General features: G+C 41.4%; 1 protein-coding gene across 5 annotated transcripts; it reads left to right on the forward strand.

The window, feature by feature from the left end:
* The first annotated feature begins 369 nt into the window (after positions 1-369).
* Positions 370-24036, forward strand: LOC104011951 (zinc finger protein 131). 5 transcript variants are annotated; one of them, XM_087760460.1, is made up of 9 exons: positions 370-931; positions 2607-2790; positions 4813-4938; positions 5571-5709; positions 7173-7274; positions 8485-8629; positions 11537-12222; positions 16081-16211; positions 18691-24036. In XM_087760460.1, the coding sequence occupies exons 4-9, from the start codon at positions 5586-5588 to the stop codon at positions 19351-19353; spliced, it is 1851 nt and encodes a 616-aa protein (XP_087616586.1). In that variant the 5' UTR covers positions 370-931; positions 2607-2790; positions 4813-4938; positions 5571-5585; the 3' UTR covers positions 19354-24036. The 5 variants fall into 5 exon arrangements, with proteins under 5 accessions (XP_087616586.1, XP_087616587.1, XP_087616585.1 ...); XM_087760461.1 differs by lacking the exon at positions 2607-2790; XM_087760462.1 differs by lacking the exons at positions 370-931; positions 2607-2790 and adding an exon at positions 1085-1319.
* Positions 24037-24426: the final 390 nt, after the last annotated feature.

The raw sequence follows: 24426 nt of genomic DNA on the forward strand, positions 1-24426 counted from the left end.
GTCACTTGCACAAAATACAGCAACACAACTTTCCAAAGCACATCTAGTAGAGGAAACACATGCATTTTCCTTCAGCAATCAGAACACATCTATGTATTTGTTTGTTTTGATCTCACAGTAAGAGCAGTCAAATATTGCAGGCACTTTGTTACGACGGTAATTGGCACGGACTTGTTGGTTCATTTATGAAACTGAAGAACGCACAGACTTGAGGTCTGGGAAAACCGACGGCGTTTAATCTTATCTTAATGGTGAATTTAATTGCATTTTTCTTTCGTGTTCAAAAAGCAGCCGTGCCCCTCCCAGGGGCGGAACAGCCGAGGCCACCTCCCCGCCGCCACACCGCCCTCCAGCAGGGCGCCAGGCGGCCGTCGCCGGCCGCTCCCCCAGCCAACCGTCCTGCCGGGCGGAGTGGCTGCCCGCCGCCACTGGGGCTCCCGGCGCAGCTCCGGGCCGGGACCGCACGAAGTGACCGCCAGAGCCGTCGGTTCCCGCAGCTGCCCCGCCTCGCGCGGGCACTGCCTGCTCCTCTGCGGGGAGCGCCAGCGGCACGGGGGTGTGCCAGCCCTGGGGGAGGCAGCCCGCCCGCCCCGCTCCCAGGCCTATCCAGGCTGCGGCTCCTCACGGCGGTGACGCTCACCCCCGACGGCCGCTCGCCTGCCCGCAGCCATGCGGTTCTCTCTCTCTCGCACACACACTCTCTCTCTCTCTCTCACTCACTACAACTCCCAGAATGCACCGAGCAGTCCAACCGCGCCCCCGCTGCTTGCGCACCCTGTCATGTGAAAGGTGACTGACGTCACTTCCGCCGCGTGGTGCAGGCCGGGAATGCGAGTCGCGATTGGCCGGCGCCTGCCCCGCTTTTCAACGTGCTGGGGAGCAGGAAGCGGTAACGGCGGAGTGAGCGCAGCAGGACGAGGGGCTCCTCGCGGTGAGTACCTAGCAGAACCGCCTCCTCACCCCGCGGAGCGCCGTGCCGTGACCCGGCCGGGAATTGAACAGGGATCGATTCAATGCGCGCTTTGATGACGTAATAATGACTAACGAAGCGGCAGTGCTACTAAACGCATGGCTCAGGCCGACACCGGTCGGGTCCCCTCCTCGGGGGCGCCCCCGTGGGATACTCGCGCCTGCCGGCGGCCGCCCGCGTCGCTCTCAGAGCGCCTATGCCCGGCGAGCACTCGGCGCTGGCTAGGCCTTCCGCCTTCTCTCGCTCCTGAGACTCGGCGGGCGCTCATTGGCTCCTCCGCCTGGGGGGGGCTCTGCTGCCGCCTTACGATTGGCGTGGGTCGCGCTGGGGGGCTGCGGCTGACCACGGGGTGCGTGGGCTGAAACTCGGAGGCGGTGCGCGCGGCCGCGAGGGGCTCTGGCGGCGCCGAGCCGAGCCGAGCCTAGCCTAGCCTCGTCTCTGAGAGCTTCGCCTCCGAGAGCTTCGCGGAGCCTCGGACCGGCAGGGACTGCAAGGGGCGCCGACGGCAGGTCGTGGTGCCGCCTCGCAGCCGCTATGGGCAGCGAGAGGCCTCTCCCGTCCCTTGGCAGTGCGGCACCTGGTGTGTGCCTTGCTCGGCTCGGTAGGGTGTGGGTGCCTGGGTCGCCTCTGCCTCAGTGGGAGCGAGGCCTTGTTTGTGGCTGAGAGGGGACCGAGGGGCTGGCTTGCATCCTTGCTCTGCGGTTGTTATTTTTGAAGAAAAATATATAGCAAAGTGCATAAGAAGTTCTCATGTCTGTGTTATCTTGAAGCAACCACTGCTGTTACCCACCAAACACCCCTCATTCTCCTTTCCTGAGATGGCAGTGGTTTGGCCAGTGCTCAGCCTGCAGATCTGTGTTGTCTGAATTGCCATAACTCTGCTCTGCTTGCCTGCATTTGTGTATGATCTATATAGGCAAAGAAAACAAATGTCTAGTGCCTAAAATAAGAGGAGTTCCTGTTGAAGTCCAGGAGTATGGAAATAATAAGATGGCTTCATTGAGGTAGATTTATAAGAACAGATCTGCAAATTGTATGCATATCATGCGAGATGTATCTAGTGTCAGAAGTTGATAAGGTTAAGTCAGTAGTCAACTGAATCTTCCAAGAAAATCCAGGTAACTAACTGAATTAGTCCAGTTTCCATCACTCATCTATGAGCCTGCATGTAAGCGTCAACTTGGATCACTTCTGTCTGCCTTCCTTGGCTTCTTGGTCTTTCTCTGAGGACTGTGCCTTTCACTTCTTGCTCCAAAGTAGTCATGTTCTCATTGAACATATACTGTTCTGTTGGGCTTTCTTCTGCAATATCACTGAGTTTAAAATGAGAATACTCAATGAATGCTGCAACTGTATTTGGATATGTGATAAATTCACATATTTTTACTAGTTTTGTGTTAATTCAGGACAATAAATTACCTATCATAAGTTATTGTTTTCTTATTCATGATTTTCAGTGTTCTGAGAAAGACGGAAACTTTTTTAAATTTCTTGGATTTGGGGGGGGGCTTGCTCTGTTATTTTGAGGGGGTTTTTTTGTAAGATCTTCCTACAAACGTGCAATTTGGAAGTAAATTTTGGATAGGTGGAAATCATGAGATTTGGAGGTTGAATTTTTGTTTGGTTTATCTTTTAGGGAATTATGCTTTTTACTGCAAGTCATCTATCCTTGTATGATGTGTCAAAAGTGGGCAAGAAGAATTAAACAGTGAAGTAAATGGCTGACAACTTCCCACATGAGACTTTATGTGGAATACCAGATGACAGAAGAAAGGCAGGAGCTGCTGGTCATCTGTCTTAGACCCATCATTACAGATGAGGTGAAGTGAAGGCAGCAGCAGCATTCTCTCCCTTCAACCTCACCTTCCCCCTTGCCCTCACAAGATCCTGATATGTATTTCGGCATCTACTTGGCAAAGCAGTGATAGCAGATAGAACTAGACTTCCATAAGCAGTTGCTTCTGCTCTTCTTATTTTGCCAAGAGTATGAAAAGACTTCTCCATGGGACAGTTTTTCTGAGATGCAAGAAAGAGTGTGTTTTGTGGTAAAACCCACAAAAGCCCAAAGAGTTGTGGTGAATGGAGTTAAATCCAGTTGGTTGCTGGTCACAAATGGTGTTCCCCAAGGCTCAGTATTGGGGATGGTTTTGTTTAATATCTTTATCAATGATCTGGATGAGGGGATTGAGTGCACCCTCAGTAAGTTTGCAGATGACACCAAGCTGCGCGGGAGTGTTGATCTGCTGGAGGGTAGGAAGGCCCTACAGAGGGACCTGGACAGGCTGGATCGATGGGCTGAGGCCAACTGTATGAGGTTCAACAAGGCTAAGTGCCGGGTACTGCACTTGGGTCACAACAACCCCATGCAATGCTACAGGCTTGGGGAGGAGTGGCTGGAGAGATGCCTGGTGGAAAAGCACCTGGGGGTGTTGGTTGACAGCCAGCTGAACATGAGCCAGCAGTGTGCTCAGGTGGCCAAGAAGGCCAATAGCATCCTGGCTTGTATCAGGAATAGTGTGGTCAGCAGGACCAGGGAGGTGATAGTGCCCCTGTACTTGGCACTGGTGAGGCCGCACCTCAAGTACTGTGTTCAGTTTCGGGCCCCTCACTACAAGAAGGACATTGAGGTGCTGGAGCATGTCCAAAGAAGGGCAACGAAGCTGGTGAAGGGTCTAGAGACCAAGTCTTCTGAGGAGTGGCTGAGGGAGCTGGGGTTGTTTAGTCTGGAGAAGAGGAGGCTGAGGGGAGACCTTATTGCTCTCTACAACTCCCTGAAAGGAGGTTGTTGTGAGGTGGGGGTCAGTCTCTTCTGCCAAGTAAGGATAGGAGAAGAGGAAACGGCCTCAAGCTGCGCCAGGGGAAGTTTAGGTTGGATATTAGGAAAAACTTCTTCACCGAAAGGGTAGTCAGGCACTGGAACAGGCTGCCCAGGGAAGTAGTTGAGTCTCCATCCCTGGAGGTATTTAAAAGAAGGGTAGACGTGGCACTTAGGGACATGGTTTAGTGGTGGACTTGGCAGTGTTAGGTTAACGGTTGGACTCGATGGTCTTAAAGGTCTTTTCCAACCTAAATGATTCTATGAAAAATAGGAATTCCACAATTTCCTTTACTTGATATCTGTTAGTCATAAGAAAATAACTGCTTTTATCATGACCAGGTAATTCTTCTCCTCTCTACTTCTATTGAATCCCATATACCAGTATGTGTGTGTGTTGGAAGTGAGGTAGAATTTACACAGCTGCACAGGGGATTTAGCAAGCATGGTGGCATCAGCTCAGATTTGGTTAGTACACGTAAGGAACAGGTTCATGCTCAGGACTTTCCAATTCCAATCGCATACAAAAAATCTGCACCAGAAGTTAGGGAGCACCTGCTATCTAGTTTCTTCTAGCACTCTGAAGATAACTGCTTCTTTGCCACGCCGGAATTTTCCATCTCTGTGTTCAGTGTTTGGTTTGATACTAGCTGCTCTCCTGACTTTCTTCCTTTTGTCCAAACTAAGTATAACAATATGGTGAAGGGTATGTCTCAAATTCCTTTAAGACTCATTCAAGCCTAATCACTGTCTTCTCTCAGAAACCATATGTTCTTCAAAGCAAGTTAGACTGTGAAAAGAAACGAAGTTTCTGCGTAAATGTGACTTTGAAATGTCTTTGCTTTTTCTGTGGCATTCTCAGTGTGAGAGCCACGTGAATGTGGGAGCTGAAGATGAGTGCTGCTGCACAGATCTGAAGTCATTTTGCCTGGAGTTAATTTGCAAAATGCTTTCGTTGAAGCACTTGGACTCTCTCCAGAGATTCTTTTGCATAAGCAGCGCACTAACATCTGTGTCTCATTCACAGGCACAGACTTCTGCTAAACCTCTTCAGGTTTGAGAACCTCTGCAACTCCCACCCCCAGCTATGTTTGTTGTATAAGTAAGGGAGGAAGAGCCATCAGATTACAAGCCTATATGTCTCTTTCAAAAGGTTGGCAAATAATATTTCACCTGGCAGGGGGAGAAGTGTAAGAAGGCTGGGTGAATAAGCAGCTCTTTGCTCTAATGTGTGACAACACATTAAATCCTTGGCAATTCCTATGTAATCAGAAGCTGAAAAGTGTTGCTTTATTACATCCTTATTTAAAGGAAGTAAACATCTTGTGTTCGCTAGATACAAAATGTGACTTAAGTATGAAAATTCTCAGAACTGTTCTTCCACCAAGTGGATTGGTAGAATTGCAAGAAGTAACTTTATATAGATTCTGACATTATGCTGCTGAGATGTTGTAGAATAATTAGCTGTGGAGATGTTACATCCCTGCAGTATTTGCTTTGAGGGAGGTGGGTCCCTGCTGAATCTGTAGAATAAAGAAATGCATTTACCCACTTTGACGGTTTTTTCATGTGTATAAATAAAGTCATATTCTACTTCATTAACCCTAACATTTCCTACCTGTCAGCTAAAATCAGGTAAACCTGTTACCAAGACAGTTTGATGTTTCTATTGGTTTTGTAGTCCCTGAAAAGTGCTAGTTAATTCATGTTTGTATACTAACCTAACTGTGCATAGTATTTACTGAGTGGTGCAGTATTCTTACTGTCCTACCACATCTTTTGCAGACTAGTCCTTTTGCCATGGAAGCTGAAGAAATGATGGAATGTATCCAGGAATTCCCTGAACACTATAAAGTTATTTTGGATAGACTGAATGAACAACGTGAGCAGGACCAGTTTACGGATATCACTCTGATTGTCGATGGTATGTACAGGCCTGAGAACCAGTTGGTATACAGAGAATTCTGAAAGCTGTGCTGGGAAGCTGTTGAGTTTGTCACAGGTCAGCTGTCAAACTGGGTTGCTAACAAATTCTTGGTTCTGTATTGGTGTTCGAGTTGCTTGCAGAGATTCATTTAAAATATTGGTGTGACCAGTGTCTCCAGCAGGGATTAATAATTTTGCTTCTGCTTTTCCAAATAAAGGGCTAAATATCTTCAGATAGAAGCCCGCTTTGAAACTGCTGTACTACATTTAACATACTGTCTAAGGATTTCCAAAACATTGTAAAAATATCTTTCCCTAACTTGAGCTGACTGTTTGCATGCAGAGAACTTATACAAATATTGGTTGATTGTTTTATTTCAAGCTGGGTTTTTTCTTTTAAGATTGCCTTCTTGCTTCTCTGGTATCTGTCTACTATTTTAATATATAGTTAAAATAGGGTAGAACAACTCACATTTCTTTTTCTAAAGACATAAGTATTGGTTTAAAAGGAAGACTGAGATATAAGTGCTTATTATCTCATTAGAAAAGGTGGCGTCTGATATATCACCTAAGATTGCTTCTTATCCCAAACATGTCTTAGAATAGATGAGCACGTCAAGGAAGATAGGCAGTGTCCACTAGGACAGACCTAGCTAAAGGAGTACCACTTGGTCCTTAAAAGGATAGCAAGAACTCACTTGAAGGAAAAGGGTCCTACAGAGCCTGGATTAGAAAAAAGTAAGCAAATGAAGAAAAAATTACTCTTCTGGAATCACCATAGTTTCACTGACAGCACTTGTGCAAAACTTATCCTGAATGTTTGTTCCTGCTCTAGTGTTACCAAATCCATGTGTTGAGCTCAAAACTGTTTTCTTGTGCAGCCATGTAGTTCTAATCCATGTTGCTTCTCTTACCTCTGTCCCACGGAGCCTTATGAATGTTCATGCCTGCACCAGGGAGAAGGCAACACAGTGATGGGGAATACACAGTCTGGAAAACAGGAAGAACAGAGCAGAACTACTTCTGTTCTGCAGGGGTCTTTATGCTGGCAGAAGTGATGATAAAATACATCCGTATGTAAAAGCAGCAAAAACCAAGGAGAGCCTGGATAAAACCTGAGAGCTGAGCCTAAGACATACAGGAAAAAGTTTCCACAGGAATTTCCCATAACTTAAATATCTGAAAAGGGAAACACTCTGGAGTGATTGAGTCCTCCAGCTGATTGAGTTGCAGAGCTTCAGCAAGGTCAGTGATGTCAGCAAGGGACTGCATGAGATGGGACAGGCTAGCTGCAGTGGTATCCCATGTTACAAGGAGACATACTAAGTGACTATATGCTGCTGGAATGGATTTGTAGACTGGGTGGTTCTGCAGCCGTTCTCTTCTCTGCATCTGCACTTATTCTGCACTATGAGTAAGGAAGGTGTTATACTAAACCAAAATTTTTGTCTCTCTTTGTAGGTCACCATTTCAAAGCTCATAAGGCTGTTCTTGCTGCCTGTAGCCAGTTCTTCTACAAATTCTTCCAAGATTTCACTCAGGAGCCCTTGGTGGAGATTGAAGGTAGTACTATTCATGCAAATAAAAACCTTCAGAGTTATGTGCCCAAGCTCAAAATGAATGTGGTATCCTTGGTATGAGCTTAAATGCATGCTTGGTCATATCAATTAGCTTTCTAGATCTCGGCTCTTGAGTTGTTCTGAGGTAGTGTCATGGTTTAACCCTGGCCAGCAACTAAGCACCACACAGCCAGGCTTGTTCATTCCCCCCCAGTGAGATGGGGGGAAGAATCGGAAGGGTAAAAGTGAGAAAGAAACTCGTGGGTTGAGATAAAAACAGTTTAATAATTAAAAAGAAATAATTTTTTTTTAATGGTAAGGAAAAGAGAAAAAAATAACAAAGAGAGAGGAAAATAAAACCCAAGAAAGACAAGCGATGCAAATGAAAACAATTGCTTTCCACCAACTGACCAATGCCCAGCCAGTCCCCGAGCAGTGTCCTCTCCGCCCACCTCCCCCCCAGTTTTATTGCTGAGCATGACATCATATGGTATGGAATATCCCTTTGGTCAGTTGGGGTCAACTGTACCAACTGTGTCCCCTCCCAACTTTTTGTGCACATCCGACCTACTCACTGGCAGGGCAGTGCGAGGAGTAGAAAAGGCCTTGACACTGTAAGCACTGCTCAGCAGTAACTAAAACATCTCTGTATTATCAACACTGTTTTCAGCACAAATCCAAAACATAGCCCCATACTAGCTACTATGAAGAAATTTAACTCTATCCCAGCCAAAACCAGTATAGGTAGCTATCACCATGGGAAAAAAACTTCCCCTGAAGAAAAACTAAAAAGAAAAAGATGCCTTGGCTGGGGTGTAAGAACAGGATAGATGTGGAGCAATACTTGCCTGCTAGGCAAGGAGCAATTTCCTGGAGCAATACTTAGCTTCCGGTAACTTGATACTCAGAGGTCTCTTGAGAGAGAGATCATATTTTTATGTTTAAATTTATACTTTTTATTATTCTATACAAACAGCTTTTTGTCCATCTTATCCTTCCTTTTATCTTTTATCTTTGTTGTGGCATGACTCTGTAGTTGTTCCAGATTCGCATGTTTCTATAGTAGACTTTTTATTCCAATGTGAGCCTTTCAAGGGTGGTATCTTCATGAAACTGGCTGTCAAAATACTGTGAGCAGGCAAGCATGCAAGATTTGGCAGATAGATGAGACTGAGGAATTGCTAAAAGAGGCTGGTTTTCTTGCTTGTAAACAGGTGTAAGTAACATGGCATTTCGTCACCTAATTGAGTTCACCTATACAGCAAAACTAATGGTCCAAGGTGAGGAAGAAGCAAATGATGTTTGGAAAGCAGCTGAGTATCTACAGATGTTAGAAGCTATCAAAGCACTTGAAATCAGGTAAACACATAAGCCTCTTTTTCTTCCCAACACTGAAATGTAGAGTCTTAAGAATCCTTTTATGAGAGCTGGTTGCCAGTATTTTGCAGTGTTGTTTGGCTAAAAAATGAACATCACATTCTTTGGGCTGGAACTCGATGACAAGTGACGTGGCTGGTAAATGTTGCAGACGTAGGGCTGTGACTTTGTGGTAACTAATACCAGGTCTCTGTGCTATCTGACTGCCCACACCTGATTTGAGAGCTGGGTGTACAGTGACGATGTGTCTCAGGTAATTAGACTGCATTAACAAGTTTGTGCTGGTGTTTTGATTTCATGCAGCTTTCTGCTTTCAAGAGAATAGGTAGTGATTTTAAAACTTCTTGGTGCAAAATTAATCTCTCAAACCTCTTGAATGAATGTAATTGTTATAATCAGTTTTATATGGAATCAGTACTTAATCAAATGTTGCTGTGGCACCTTTTATCTAGTACCAGGAACTGTACTCCATTACCAAACTCCAACCTGAGAAAAGCAGGTGCCATTCCCATTATGCTGGTTTTCTTCCCCTTCCTTCCCTTTCACAAAGTGCTGTCATGTTCTCATTCCTTCTGTATGCTACACTGTTCTTCTGTCATGAAGTAGAGGGAGGGGCAATAAATGCCTCCCAGCATTATGGTTATCCTTGCTTTCTCTTCTAGACCTGCTGAAAGGTCTTTGTGTTCAGGCATAAGGACAGACTGTTGCTTTTTCTTTATCTCTCCATAGACCCACTAGTTAAGGAGAGTGGCATTGACCCCGAGTTCCTCTATTAGCTAGCTAACTTTTTAACAAACAAACAAACAAACAAAACCTCCATGACATGGTACACTGGAAACTTGGTTTTCAACATCAGTGTTGATTTTTTTTTTTTAATCAACTTATTCTGTGCTTATTCTGTGGATTGGTAGCAGAGCTGAATAATTATGTAATTTTTTTTTAATAGGAAAGATGTGATTGTGCATTTCTAGTCCCACCCTCCAACCCCACCAACACCCTTTTTTTGACATTATTAAGATTAAGCATGGTATCACCAAAAGAACTTTTTTTTTTTTTTTTTCATTCAGGAAAAAAGCAGACCTTTGCTGTCTGCTTGAGAAATTTAAGAAACTTGAAACTGAAAAAGTATGTTCTAATTGGTATCACTGAGTCTATGTACACCGGTAGAGCTGTTGAACCAGGATTCAGATCAGTCCGTCAAGCTAAACTGTCCAGCCTGCAATTATTTCCCACTATTGTATAATGTTATGCAGTTTGTTGGTTATGCATCACTAGTAAATGTTGTAGCTCTTATGTTACAAGGAAACAAATGTTTTGCTTAACAAATACATGTGCAAGCCAGTCTATTCTTAGAGTTATTTCCATTGTTCATAGGTTTTGAAAAGTTTTTTTGGTGGGTTTTTTTGGTTAGAAAAACAAACTTGAGTACCACTGTCAGTTTCTGTTTTCTCCTCCACAGTAGGAGGGGAAAGAATTGCAATACAGTGCCTCTGTTTGAGCTTTGACTGAAAGGGGTAAGCTTCAGAAAGTTCAGCTAAAGTAGAGATTATTATAGAACTAACTATTTCTATAATGCATCAGAGTTGCACATCACACAATCTAGACTAGAAAGAAAACAACCAGCTGTTATTCCTTGAAGTACAGTTATGTTGTATGTGTGTATCCCCATTCAAAGTTTCACACCTGAGCCACACAATGTGCTCAAGGACAGTAGTCTCCTCTTTGCTGAGCAGATTATTATTTTGGTACGTGATCCTGGAGCTCCTTGCAGTAATGTGCAAAGTAACTGTCACCTTCTAGACATTGGAAATCCAGGCTAGATGAAACTATAAGTTTAACTGCTCTGTCTTCCTGTATCTGAATATAGTAAGGTGCAATTTAATAAGCTGTATCCTGCATTAGGTCATTAGCCACACATCTCTGCCATATAATGTACAGATACCGGAGAAAAACCTTCTCTCTTCTATTACTAGAAAACCTGAAAGTGATAGGGAGTAGGTTACACAAAAGGATTCTTCAGGCTGCAAAGGAAGATAAAAGCACAAATTACTCGTCAGTCTCATTTGAGGGGAAGATAGCCACTCATTTTCGAAACTGATAATCAGTAGTAAAACCTCCAGCATGTAAGTGCTGTGGATAATCATGAGGGTGTGACTTGAAAGCATTGTCCCGCTCAGTTCTGTCTGTGTTTGAGATGGGATGCTATCCCTGACATCTTGGAGGAAGGGGGTTGTGTGTTTATGGTGCAAGGAGAAGAGGAAGAGCTGGGGGTTGTGTTTAAGCCCAGAAAATTAAACTAGAATACTCTTTCCACATCCCAGTGGCATTTTTTTTTACCTCAGCTGTTAGCTGTGTGCTTTCCTGAAGTATAAGATGTTATAATAATCATTTTTTGAAGTCACAGCTGTAGTGTTTTCTAACAAGCTGTAAGCACTGCAGGCAATTGCATGCACTCCAGAGCTTAAGAGGTGAATAGCGTAGGAAGGACTTGAATCTTATTTCTGAGTAGGCAGGCGAAAGAACTTCCTTTGGGGAAGTCTTCTTTCCAAGTACATAATTTCACAAGTTTCTTAGATAAACCTATGTCATTAGACTAACTGGCCTTTCTTCTTGATAGGTGGTGTGTATCATTCAAGCAGAGCTATTTAAAACGCTTTAGTAACTTTATGTCAAAGTCTCCACAGCTTTAACCATGCTATTCTACAGCTCTAAGGAGTATAGATTAAAGACAAATTAGCTTCTGAAATGCATGCAGGTTATGTGGTCATTCATCATTCAGCTTCTTTGAGAAACAGCTAGCAAGTGTTTAATGCAGAAGCTCAGTATCAGGCAGGAATTGTTATGTAAGTGCTTATGGATCTTAACTATGTTTATGCAAATGCTTTGCAGGAACAAAGAAAATTCATCACCCTTAGAATCAAATCAAACACAAAGTAAAAATAAACCAAAAAAGAGGAAGATAGCTGAAACCTCTAATGTTATCACAGAAACACTGCCATTTGCAGAATCGGAGCCTGTTGAAATTGAGGTTGAGATTGCTGAGGGGACAATTGAAGTGGAAGATGACAGCATCGAAACACTTGAAGTAGCTTCTGCAGAGCAATCTATAAAGTACATACAGACAACGGGTACATCAGATGAATCTGCTTTGGCTCTTTTGGCAGATATCACCAGTAAGTATCGTCAGGGAGAAACAAAATGCCAGATCCAAGAAGAAGGTGATAGTGCAACTGATCCCTTGTGCAAACAGGTAGAAGGTATTGAAATTGTGGAACTTCAGCTATCACATGTGAAGAATTTATTCCACTGTGAGAAATGTAACCGTTCATTTAAATTGTTTTACCATTTTAAGGAACACATGAAAACACACTCTACTGAGAGTTACAAGTGTGACATATGCAATAAAAGGTACCTACGAGAGAGTGCTTTGAAACAGCACCTCACCTGTTACCACCTCGATGAAAGTGGTGCCAGCAAGAAGCAAAGACCTGGCAAAAAAATACATATATGCCAGTACTGTGATAAGCAGTTTGACCACTTTGGACATTTTAAAGAGCACCTCCGGAAGCACACAGGTAAGAGCACTGCTAAGGTCCTGTACTTGTGGCTTTGGCTCTAGCGTTTTGGGGAAATAGAGAATATGCTGAAGAGAACATGTGAGTCCTGAGCGCTAGAAATACTTGGCTTCTAGTTACAGCTAAAATGCTATTTTGTTTTTTTATTTTATTTTTTTGTTTTCCATTGATATAAACTTTGAGGGATTGAGGTGGTTAAAAATAGGCACCTGAAAACAGAAAATGCTAATGAAGCTTCTCTCTCAAGTCTATTAAATCTTAAAGATTTTTTTCAAAATCATTTCTTAACGTGTGTTTTCTTCAAAAGTACCAAGCTGAGGAGCTACTCTTATTTTCACAATTCTACTAGTAAATGTTTCTGTTGAAATATGATCTGAACTGTGAGCTTCTCAGTGGAATACACAGTTTAAAGGGTTTCTTTAACTAACAGAACTTGTGAGCAAATGCCTATTAATGCATTAGGCATAAAATACCCCCCTAACAACTCTCTCTTTTACTATCTTGTTTGAAAGTTTCATCCTTGCTCTTGGCAGCTCATCTATGATTTCATTTTCTTTGTTAATTATCACAGCAAAACATTTCTAGTGACTATAGTAGACTTGTTACTGTAAAATCTGCCTCTTTGAAATCTGGATAGCATCTTTTGAGTACAAAATGACTTGTGCTCCTTCTTCTGTATAATATGGGAGGTTAAGATGCTATTTCTTTATCTCACTAAAAAATCTGTGCTATCTGAATAAGTACTGAGCATTATATAGATAGCGCTCTGAATGTAAAATATATGTTGTCCTGATCTTTCAGATGTTTTTGTTTAATATGTCAGTTATGAGTCATCAGTAAGAATTTAATGGAGGGTAGCAGTCCTGTTTCTTTCGTGGCTTGTTGTTGTTGCTAAAGCCTTTTAATTGGAACTTTTTTACATTTGTGTATGGGACTGCTGAGTATTGATATATGACACTGTATCCAGTCTACTCCCAATAGCCCCTTAAAAGTTGCATTTATAAAAAGTCTTTGGCAAATCCTTATCCCCTATGAAGTAGGGAGTGTTTCTCCGTTATGACCAAGCCAAATACAAGCTACTTAACAAAAGTCTTTTCAGAGAAAAGTTTGTGGTGGATTAACAGAGTAACCCAAATATCACAGTATGTTGGTTGCTGTTGTGACAAAGGATTTTGGGGGTGAAGCAACTTAAAATATCACAGGAGATGCAGAGTACTTTCTAAATATTTATTGATACAAGTATAACACATGGAATCTAATTACTTCCAGTTCAGCATTTTGAAAGCCTTAAGCTTAAAATTAAACCAGATATTACCATTTAACTGTGGTCTCCTAAGGTCAGTGGAAAAACTCCCATTGAGCCAAAGGCTAAGTTCTTAATTCTGTATAGCACTAGTTGAATATGAAAAGGAAATTAAAAGGCCAGGGAGAAAAATGTCCTACAAAGTATTTAATCCTGTTGCTGCTTAATCACAACACCAGCAATAACATGAAAGTAGCAATTGGAGCAGAAATAGACACCTTATCAGGGTTGGTAATTCTTTTTGATGTAGGAATTTGACATTACTAATGGCTATTATCTTTGTCTCAATAAAAGGAAGGAGAACTATGGAGTTTCTTTCTCGCACGTGTGTACAGTGCCTTAAGCAGCTTCTGAGTCTCTGGGAAAAAAAAAACCTCAAAATTGTCTTGTATGTCGTGTAACTGAACATACTGACAAAGTCATCTCCAGAACTTATAAAGAGGGAGTTTTTTGGCCTGATCTAACTATTCTTTTTTTTTCCCCTTTATGAGAATGAATGAGATTTTACTTGCCAGTCATAAGTAACTCATAGGACAGAAATTCTGCAAGGCTGCACTTAAATAATGTATATCTGTTGAGTTCAATAGCTCTAATTTGTCTTACACAAGAAGAGCGATTTCCTCATACAGAAATCAATCTTAGAATGAAGCTACTGTTCTCAATATGCTTGTCTAATCCTGGTATTTTGCAAAGCTTATATCCCCTGGCAGGAAGAGACACTGAACAGCTTTGATTCCCTCTGACTTTACTAGGAATTTTGACTGCTGAATATTTCTCAAAGTTAGGCCTTCTTGATTTTTTTTTTTCCTTTTTTTTCCTTTTATGGAGTGTGTGTGTGTGCTCACGTGAGCGAAGGTGGAAGTGAAGGAGTTGTGATGGGCTCCAAGCAGCCAAATTAATCAGTCCTTGTCTGAAAACCCTGTAACTGAAGTAATTTGTATGCAGATTATACAAACTTCTTAGGAAAAATTAATCAAGGTCTTTGACATTCTTCATAAATCTAAAACATGTTTTACAGGAAGTGTACTTTGAACTGCAAATAACATCCTCCATAGAAGTGAATAAATGGACTCTGTTTACATACCTTAAATAAATGATCCCAAGAAGTTCATTTGATAAACATCTGCCTGGGGGGGGGGAGGGGAGAAGAAAAAAAGAAAAAAAGAAAAAAAAACAAACAAAAAAACCCAACTAGGCTTACTATTTCTCTCTAAACCCAATCTAAATAATGATATGGCAGTTTTATGGTTATGGTTGAATTCCCTGGTATTTCTTACGTATTAGGCAAATAAAAGTCACTGTGTTGTTATGAATATCTTTGGGTTAAAAAAAATATTTATTTTGGGCAATCTCCTTCCTGTGGCTGTAGGATTATAAAGGACCAGCACAATATTGGACTATTTTAGGTCAGAATTTCTGTCCTGTGAGTTACTTACAATTGGCAAGTGAAATCTCACCCATTCTCATAAATGGAAAAAAAAAAGATATTGTTAGATCAGGCCAGAACCCTCCTTCTTTATAAAATCTCACTTAGATGAGACTAAACTCATAGTTGGATGACACCCAGGGGAAGAGAAGCAAGTTTTCACCTTTAGCAGAGGAGTTTATCCCCCAGCTTGCACTTCTGAATATCTTTATTTCTGAAAATACAGGTTTATTGGCTTTCCATCTCAGTGGTCAATAACTACCGCATTCCTGAAAATGTAGGCTTTTAAACTTAATCTAGATAGAATAGATTCTTGTGTTACTCACTGAAATGTCTCAGCCTCTTTTGGAGTTCATTAAGTAGTTTGTTTCAGTAGTTATGTTGGTATCATTACCTCCACAGATTAATTATCAGACTTTCAGAAGAAACACACTGTTCCTAATTTTTTGTACTTTAATTTCCTTGAATTTCATTGCATTTTTGTGCATGATGAAATTAGTAAACAGAGACACCAGTTGTTCTCTGTTACTACTTGATGATGGTAATAACAATATACTACTATGGATGAAAGTTTTGGGTTTTGTTTTGTTTGTTTTAATACTGATGCGTTGTTACTTCATGGTCATTCTGTGCTAACTTCTTTTTCTGGAGCTCAGTTTCAGCTCTCAAGCATAAGCTGTTATTGTTCTTGAAAATAAAACTTTGTATTATTTAAATACTTCCTTCTTTAATGTGTCACGTTGTATATATTAATGTTGAGTCTTTAACTGTTAATATTATCAAGTGAAAAGAGAGAAATAGCTGCTATTTCTTTAAGATATTTTGTCAGAATAGTAATCTAACTTCCATAAAAACCTAAATATACCTTAAATGGCACTGGTAATTATGTTACATTGTTGTTTGTTTGTTTTTATAAATGAAAGTTATGACTCCAGGTTAGGTTTTTGCCCTTTTATGTAAATAAACAAAGTTTACATAGAATGTCTTTCTCTTCTGTAGAATAATCCAGTTGGCCATGTCTTTACAGTGTATTTATCAACCTACACAAAAGGGAGAGGGGAAGAAGGGAGAGCTGACCGAAAACTGGCTGGTTTTATATGCTTACAAATCCCTATGTCTGTCTTAACAGGTGAAAAACCATTTGAATGTCCAAACTGCCATGAACGTTTTGCTAGGAATAGCACACTCAAATGTCACCTGACAGCCTGTCAGTCTGGAGCTGGAGCTAAAAAGGGAAGAAAGAAACTGTATGAATGCCAGGTGGGTAATGGAAGTAGTAGAGTCTGAGGCTAGATACTTCCTTCCTGTGCTGAGGGAGTGTGGGAGTACTGAGCAGGAAAGGCAACGACTGGGCTTCTGTCTCCAAGAACTTCTTTTAGTAAAATAAATCATAAAGATTGCATTCAACCACAACATGAGGGTAAATTCTTATATCTAAGTAGTTCCATTTAAAATATGGAATTACTGATATGGAGCTTCATAATACTTTGTTAATCAAAGAGATTCTTGTGGGTAGGTAAGTGTTCATCTGCATCTTACTGATCTTTCTGCTTCCTTTTCAAGGTTCTTGATGCACTGACCTAGGCCTTTCCTGCTTGTGAGCATGCTTCACTAAAGTCCAAAATGCAAACTATTTTATTTCCTATTTTATTATTCTTCTGTTTGATACCAATATATTGACTTTGCCTGGAAAGTCTTTCCAACTTATGATGACAATCTGTAATGTCTTTTAAGCAAATATAAATGCTGTAAATGGATAGCTAGGGTACTTGGTCACTATACGTAGCTGACATTTGAAAAGCTGTTCAGAAGAATGTTACTTAGCTTTTAAAAGTTGATTCTGAAAAGCTAGAAAATATGAGAGCTGAGGTTGATTGTAGCATTTTTATTTGCCGTTTTGCTGCTCCACTGCTGTGACAGTCTCAAATAAGAACATGCTTCCCCCCCTCCCCCTTAAGGCTCTCACCTTATTCAGTTCACAGAATGGCTGTGGTTTGAGGTTAAATTGGGTTGTGTAGTAAAGAAAACTGCTGGATATGGGCTTTATTTGTTCCAAAAAAAGAGAGTGATCTTATTCACAGAAAGCAGTGAATACTGCAGGAGATGAATTAATTCTGTGTGTTGCTAATCAAATTATTTAATCAGAAGTTTCACTGATGCTATTGCATCATTTAGTTGTTATGCTAGTCTGAAGTTAATTCTTGGGAGCATACCTTTGTCTTAAAGATAAGTTTCTTTTGAACATGAGAACTACTGTGTAACACAAAGTTGTACCTAGTAGCTTCATTGAAGATACTGTTTTGTCTTTGTGACCCTTTGGTTTAATTGCTTCACCTCATAGCTTTCTCTGTTACAGATATTGTGAATGTGGGTTAGTGTTATTTCAGCCTGCAGCAACTACAGCAATTATTGAATGAATAAATTTTTCTTGATTTTTTTTTTTTTTTTCTCTTTAGAACTAAATTTGAATAGTGTTCAATAAATAAAACCTTGGCTCACTGAACAAAGAGGAGAAAACAAAATTGCGCTTGCTTGATGAGTGCTTTTGTTGCTCTTTATTGTATGCCTTGAGTACTGAATTGGGCTCTACATGGCAAGAACAGTAATTATGTGCTTGAGCATTGCTGATAGTCATTACCTTTATGTACAGCTAAGTAATTTTGAGTGCTTATCTATAAGGTTAATATTTTAAGAAGTGTGTGTGCAACTTTCTAAAGCGTGAGTCGGGGGGGGGGGGACAAAAAGCATGTCACTAGCATCACAAACATGGTTTTAAGACTTCAACAGCAAAATGGGGATATTCAGCTCCATTACACAGACCTGTTCCTTGAGTTAATCCCTGTCAGATACTCCATCATCCTTCTGTGCTGTTGCTGAAAATTGAGGAGATGGAACATTCTGTTTCAAAAATGTTTGCCAACAGTGAAATGCATGTTCTTTGCTTCTTTCTGCAGCTAAGAACACTTGCATGGACAAAGACCCCTGAACCTGTTTCTTTATTCCGAGCCTGATTCTACCCCACTCTTCTCTCTCTTCTATCCTGGTACCTCATTCATTTCTGCAGTGTCTTTGTGTGTTGTTTTCAGGCTACTTACCTCAGTGCCAGCTGAAGGGAAGGAAGTGTGCTCAAGTGCTTTGTGAAAATAGTATGTCTGCAGTCAAAGCAGTACTTTTAGCTGGAAGAGACTTAAAGGTTTTATCTGCTGAAATCACTCAAGTATTTTTTTGAAATGGCAAAATGGGAGAGTTTAGTCTAGCCAGGTAAATCTTACAATGCCATGAACAAATGAAAGCTGATAAGGAAAAGTTGGCTAGTAGTACTGCATCTAGAACTTCAGTAAAAGGACAGTTTGTATTACGCTTTCATCATATAATATTATTACATAAATAGCTTTCCACCCAAAATTCTAGCACCAGACATTTATTGGGGCATGAATATGTGTGTGAATTTCAAATAAGGTTAAAATAAGAAAACTTTAAAATGCTGTACTGACTCATAAATTTTATAGGTATCCTGTGTATGCACAACTCAAAATGGCACACTGTTTCTTAAAAATAAATAAATATCATGTCTTCTGTTCATCTGAAGCTGACTTCTCAGCTTTCACCTCTAACGTACGTGTTTTTTTTAATCCAAATAGCAGGAAGCTACGCTATGTGAAGCTATGATCTGAAATAGGCACTATACTTTGTCGTATTTCTGTTGGCACAATTTAACATACTGTATCTTTTGTTTCAGGTTTGTAACAGTGTGTTTAACAGCTGGGATCAATTTAAAGACCACTTGGTAATACACACCGGTGACAAACCCAACCACTGTACCTTATGCGATTTGTGGTTTATGCAAGGCAGTGAGCTGAGAAGGCATCTCAAAGACATGCACAATATTTCAGAACGAATAGTGACAGAAGAGGTTCTTCCAGCAGAAGCTGTGGAAGCTGAACCAGTAACATCAATGACTATAATAGAACAAGTGGAGCAAGTCCATGTCCTACCAGTAATTCAGGTACAAGTGGATCCTGCACAGGTAACTGTGGAACAGATGCACCAGGATCTCATACAGGACAGTCAAATGAAAAGCACACAGATGGAGGAACTGCAAGAACAGGTGCAAATTAGTTACTTGGAAGTTGAACACATTCAGACTGAACAAGGTGCTGAAGTTCATGTGGAGCAGTTACATGTTGAGCATGTAAATCAAATACAGATGGAAGAAATACAGGCAGAACTTATAGATGGAACAGACCTGGAACAAGTAGAATATGAAATTATTGATCAAGGAGAAGCAGAAGAAAAGGAAACTAGTCAAATAGATGGTGTAGATAAGGAAGATCATGAACAAGCTGAAGACTTAAAAACTCAACAATTAGTGGACACACAGAATGAAAAGGTGGATGACTAGGACAAATAACCACACTGTGCAGGTTTAGGAATGAAATACCCAATTATTTTTGTTAGCTTTTACATTGGTTTTTGAACTGTCAGTGGTCATCTTTCCAATATGCTGTCATTAGGAAGCTGGACAAGTGGACCAAAGTTAGCTTTCTTCATGTACAACTAAACTTCCCTCATATGTGAAAAATAACTTTCCCATTCATGTAATACTATGGAATAGAAACTACCACAGAGATGGACAGCTTTGTGAGGATTTTAATAATGAATAGCTTGTATCACTGTTGCACCATCCCTGGGTATATGTAAGAGTAACATTACCTCTTTTCCTCTTTCCATAGAAGCAAACTCTTGTTATAGATTTGCAGGGTGTCTGTGGCAGAAGAATCAGTAAAATCTGGTGGGTTCTAATGTAAGTGGCCAATCGGGTACCTGTGAATTTTCTGGGCAGGCTGTTTGCTGTTTCCTAACAGTGGTCCTAACTTTCAGGCTGGGGAAAAAACATTGTTGCTGGAGGTCTCGGAGCACATAAATCCTGTGCCTTTTCAACACTGACTGGTTAAATTTCCACAAAGCTCCTAGAGTGTTCAAGAACCTAGTTCAGTAAAAGGCAATGTAGGTAATGTTATAGCGCTTTATATTTTTGCTTAAAATCATAGAATCGTTAAGGTTGGAAAAGACCCTTAAGATCATTGAATCCAACCGTTAACCTATCGCTGCCAAGTCCACCACTAAACCATGTCCTCGAGCACCACGTCTACCCTTCTTTTAAATACCTCCAGGGATGGAGACTCAACCAAAACTGTAACATGCTGAATTGTGAACTGATGTTAAAAATTCTTAAACCTTACATCTGTGACACAAAGATGTCAGCTTGTTCCTTTGTTATCTTTATATTTTCAGAGGAAATGCACAGCTAGTACAGGATGTGCATTTATATCTACTCAATATTGTCTGCTGCCCTACAAGCTCCATGCCAGATCTGATCTACTGTGTGCAAGTTTCATATTTTTGTAACCCCACGAAAATCAGCTGACTAGTGAAGCTGGCAGTGTGCCCAGGTGGCCAAGAAGGCCAATAGCATCAGAACCTAGAGACAATCAGGGAAATGTTCCACATGCAATTAAGATAATATTAAGAGCAATTAAGTGGTAAAGTGGGCAACCTGGAAATAATTCTTTTCAATATCTAGGGGAAGATTTTTTTCCTTCAAGAACTTTTTTCTTTCTAGCGCAGCCTTCCATCCATCTGTGCAATACCATAGAATCATAGAATCATTTAGGTTGGAAAAGACCTTTAAGACCATCGAGTCCAATCGTTAACCTAACACTGCCAAGTCCACCACTAAACCATGTCCCTAAGTGCCACGTCTACCCTTCTTTTAAATACCTCCAGGGATGGGGACTCAACTACTTCCCTGGGCAGCCTGTTCCAGTGCCTGACTACCCTTTCGGTGAAGAAGTTTTTCCTAGTATCCAACCTAAACCTCCCCTGGCGCAGCTTGAGGCCGTTTCCTCTAGTCCTATCCCTTGTTACTAGGGAGAAGAGACCAACCCCCACCTCGCTACAACCTCCTTTCAGGGAGTTGTAGAGAGCAATAAGGTCTCCCCTCAGCCTCCTCCAGACTAAACAACCCCAGCTCCCTCAGCCACTCCTCATAAGACTTGTGCTCTAGACCCTTCACCAGCTTCGTTGCCCTTCTCTGGACACGCTTTAGCACCTCAATGTCCTTCTTGTAGTGAGGGGCCCAAAACTGAACACAGTACTCGAGGTGTGGCCTCACCAATGCCGAGTACAGGGGCACTGTCACCTCCCTGGTCCTGCTGGCCACACTATTCCTGATACAAGCCAGGATGCTATTGGCCTTCTTGGCCGCCTGGGCACACTGCTGGCTCATAGTCAGCTGGCTGTCAACCAACACCCCCAGGTCCTTTTCTGCCAGCTACTGATTTTTTTTTTTTCCATTAAATTTAGAGGGGTTGTGAGGGAGGAAACAGATTCCACATGGAGGCAGCAGGACACTAAAAGGGATGCTTTAAATTAGGAGAAGCTCAGTAGAATCTGTGGTAAACATGAGCTGGAAGAAATCTACCAGCAGAGTCTTCTTTTATAAATCATCATTTTTGAAAATGAATATTTTTAAACATAAATATAGAGAAGGCTTTTCTATATCGTATCAGGTTCCTGGGGTTTTTTTAAATGAAATTTTGACACGACACAAAGATGTTGTACTAAAAGTAAAAGCCATAGGTATGAGTGCTAAAATGTGGATTGAAAAGTAGGAGTGTAAATATTTTAATCAATATTAAACAATAAAACAATATCAGCCATGAAATGTTGCATTATTTGCTTCATCCAATAAATTAGGAACAACTGAGTGACTGGCAATTACAGTGCCAGATCCCAGTGGCAAGTATCAGTCTCATTTTAATAAGATTAATAGCTCATTACTGTAAAGTTAAGTTTGTTTAGAAAATACTTGTTTAGCTCTATCTTTAAGGATGCTAAGGACTTCTAATTCTCAGTTATTGCCTTTAGATTAGAGGTGCCTCCATACTTCTGAAAAACTTTCTTTTCAAAGCCTTAACTAAAGGGAGGAATTTTTGCAAGGACGTTCCCTAATGCTCTTGGTAATCCTGTAGATCTTAGTTAAAATCAGGCTTTTCTGTTCAGTCTTCTCCAAATGCAGAATTATTTTCCAAGATTTGTGTTTGCTTTTAGTCTCATTCAAAATTATTCTTGTGTTTCATCATAGCATAGCCTTTGAGAAACTGTTGCAAAACAAACATGGATCTCAATTAAAACTTCAAACTATTTGATTAATGTAACTTGCATAACTTGCACTCTTTTTTTATGATGTTTTGTGTTTTCTGAGATGCAAGTAATATGTCATGAGATTCTGTGCAGAGGGAAGAATGTGGCCCAATGTTAATCATGAAAGTTGGCTATTGTATTTATACCTGGCTTCTGATAAGAAGCCTGTCTTTTGATAACACGCAGGGGACAGGCCTGCTTGCTTAGCTGCATAACTAATTTTTTAGGTATTTGTGCATATAGACACAAGATCTGTATCTGTAGAATTAAAGGAACAATCTGGCTGTGTGTCTAACCACTGAAACTAACTTTTAGGTAATTTAAGGTCCAATGTAAATTGAGAAGGTACATGGTATTGGTAACAGGGCCATGGTTTGGTAAGCACAGTTGGGCTATTTTTTTTTTTTTTTGTTCTGTTTGATCTCCCCTTTTCAACAACAGCTTGCGAATTTGGTAGGAGAGAAATGATGCTCTGTTGTTGTGCCCAGTGCTGCCTCCATCCAGACTCCTGCTAAGCCTAGGTGGGAGTGCAGTGGGGGCATGAGCAATCCCCTTCTCACCCTGAGGGACAGGGTAAAAGGCTCTCCTCAAGTAATAACTCTACTGGAAAGCGCTTCCCTTTGCAACCCCCTCTTCCCTAGAATTTCCTTCCCAAATGTCTAAAGCTCAAATTGCTTCCACCGGTACAGTTCCCTATGCCTCCTTACTGCAACAGCTGATACTGAGGGAGGGACAATTGACTTGGAGAGTAAGAAGTTCTGGTTGCTCTCTGTAACAGCCACCTTGCCATCCTCTTTCTGCCCCAAATGTCTGTTATAGACACATAGACCTCTCCAAACTTTATATTACGTATGCACCATTGGAGGAGTTCTTCCCTCTAAATAAGTATATACTGCTGGTCCCCAGAGCACCCTGTGTTATGCAGGTACTGGTCTGTAGCTTGCAATGGGGTGGCAGATAGCTGCACTTGTTGCCTGGGGCCTGCCATGGGCCATGTCACGGTGGGGGTGGTGGTGAATGCTTTAATTTATGCCAAATGAAACTAATTGGCTAAAGCAGTGGGGGCTAGGCAGTGAGAAATGGAAAAGTGGGAATGAACAAAAACCTGTGAGGTGTGTCTGGATACAAAATAAAAAGTGAGCATTAAATTGAGGCTGAGGTTAGGGATAGACTTGTAGATTTATATAAAATATTCATGTGAGGCCGCAAGCTATTTCTGAAAGAAGGGCAGGGAGGGGAAAGGGAGCTGATCAATAGTTTGAGAGCTGCCGAATTATTCAGACAATATAAGAAAGGATTAGCTGCTTTTTTTCAAAAACAGTTGCCAAAGCAAGTTTCATCTGCAGGCTTATGAGGATGAAACTGGATGTCAGTCCTGTGTGAAACGGTCACTAGAGGAGGATCATGCAGCCTCTGCTTTGTTTCACACCTGCAGTGGAACTTTTAATTAGCTAATGGTGCAGAATGAATATGGTACTCTTACACAAATTCTGTAACTCGTTCTTATTTTGAATGAGAAAACATTTAAATAGATGTTTAATTTGGTTGTTTGTTTTTAAGGACTGAAGTATCTCTTCTATAAGGACTATTGTGAAAATGTAACATGCAGTTAGATTTTTTTTTTTGTTATTTCTAACAACTTTATTCTTAAACTGTAGTGTTTGCTGCTAGCAACTAATTTAAAAATTAAAGCAACCTGTTTATGATGACAATACAAATAATTTGCAGTTTGTCAAACACTTGGCAGCTCAGGCAGGTACAACAGAAGCTGGAGCTTTGGGAGCGTGCCTGTGTCTGAATTGTTGCCATGGCTTAGCATGAATTGTGAGAAATGCTTGCACAGCTCCCTGATGCTTTCCGCCTGCCGGGTTTTTTTCCCTAACTGGAACCTTGACATTTATAAACGTCTCTGCTGGGGCTTATCTTTCCGATTCCTTTAAATGAGGGCTTTTGAGGAACTAATTTGTACCACTAAAAGAACTGAAACTAGGAAGCGGGGGTGCAGCCTGTAGCTCCTAGGGTGTAGGTCTCAAACGTGGGGGCACGAGGACGTGGAGGGTGCGAGTGGGGTGCGGGGGGCTGTGCCTGGCAGGTGACAGCCGGTCACGGGCTCGCAGCCCGCCGCCGCAACTGTCCAAGGTATTACAGCAAAGGCGGCGGCCCCTCAGCCCAGGCTGCCAGCCCCCGAGGGCAGGCGGGGGGCGTGGTGAGGTAGGGAGGCCCGTCTCCGCTGCGTGAGAAGAAGAGAGGCGGGCAAATGGCGGGCTAC

The sequence above is a fragment of the Nipponia nippon genome, unplaced genomic scaffold (genome assembly GCF_047370975.1).
Source record: "Nipponia nippon isolate SJK-2023a ecotype South Korea unplaced genomic scaffold, ASM4737097v1 scaffold_22, whole genome shotgun sequence".
In the NCBI taxonomy this organism is placed as follows: Eukaryota; Metazoa; Chordata; class Aves; order Pelecaniformes; family Threskiornithidae; genus Nipponia; species Nipponia nippon.

Coding starts and splice junctions, on each gene's coding strand:
- LOC104011951 (XM_087760460.1), top strand. CDS start 5,586: ATGGAAGCTGAAGAAATGATGGAATGTATCCAGGAATTCCCTGAACAC. Junction 12,223..16,080: donor GCACCTCCGGAAGCACACAG/GTAAGAGCACTG, acceptor CTGTCTTAACAG/GTGAAAAACCATTTGAATGT. Junction 16,212..18,690: donor AGAAACTGTATGAATGCCAG/GTGGGTAATGGA, acceptor CTTTTGTTTCAG/GTTTGTAACAGTGTGTTTAA.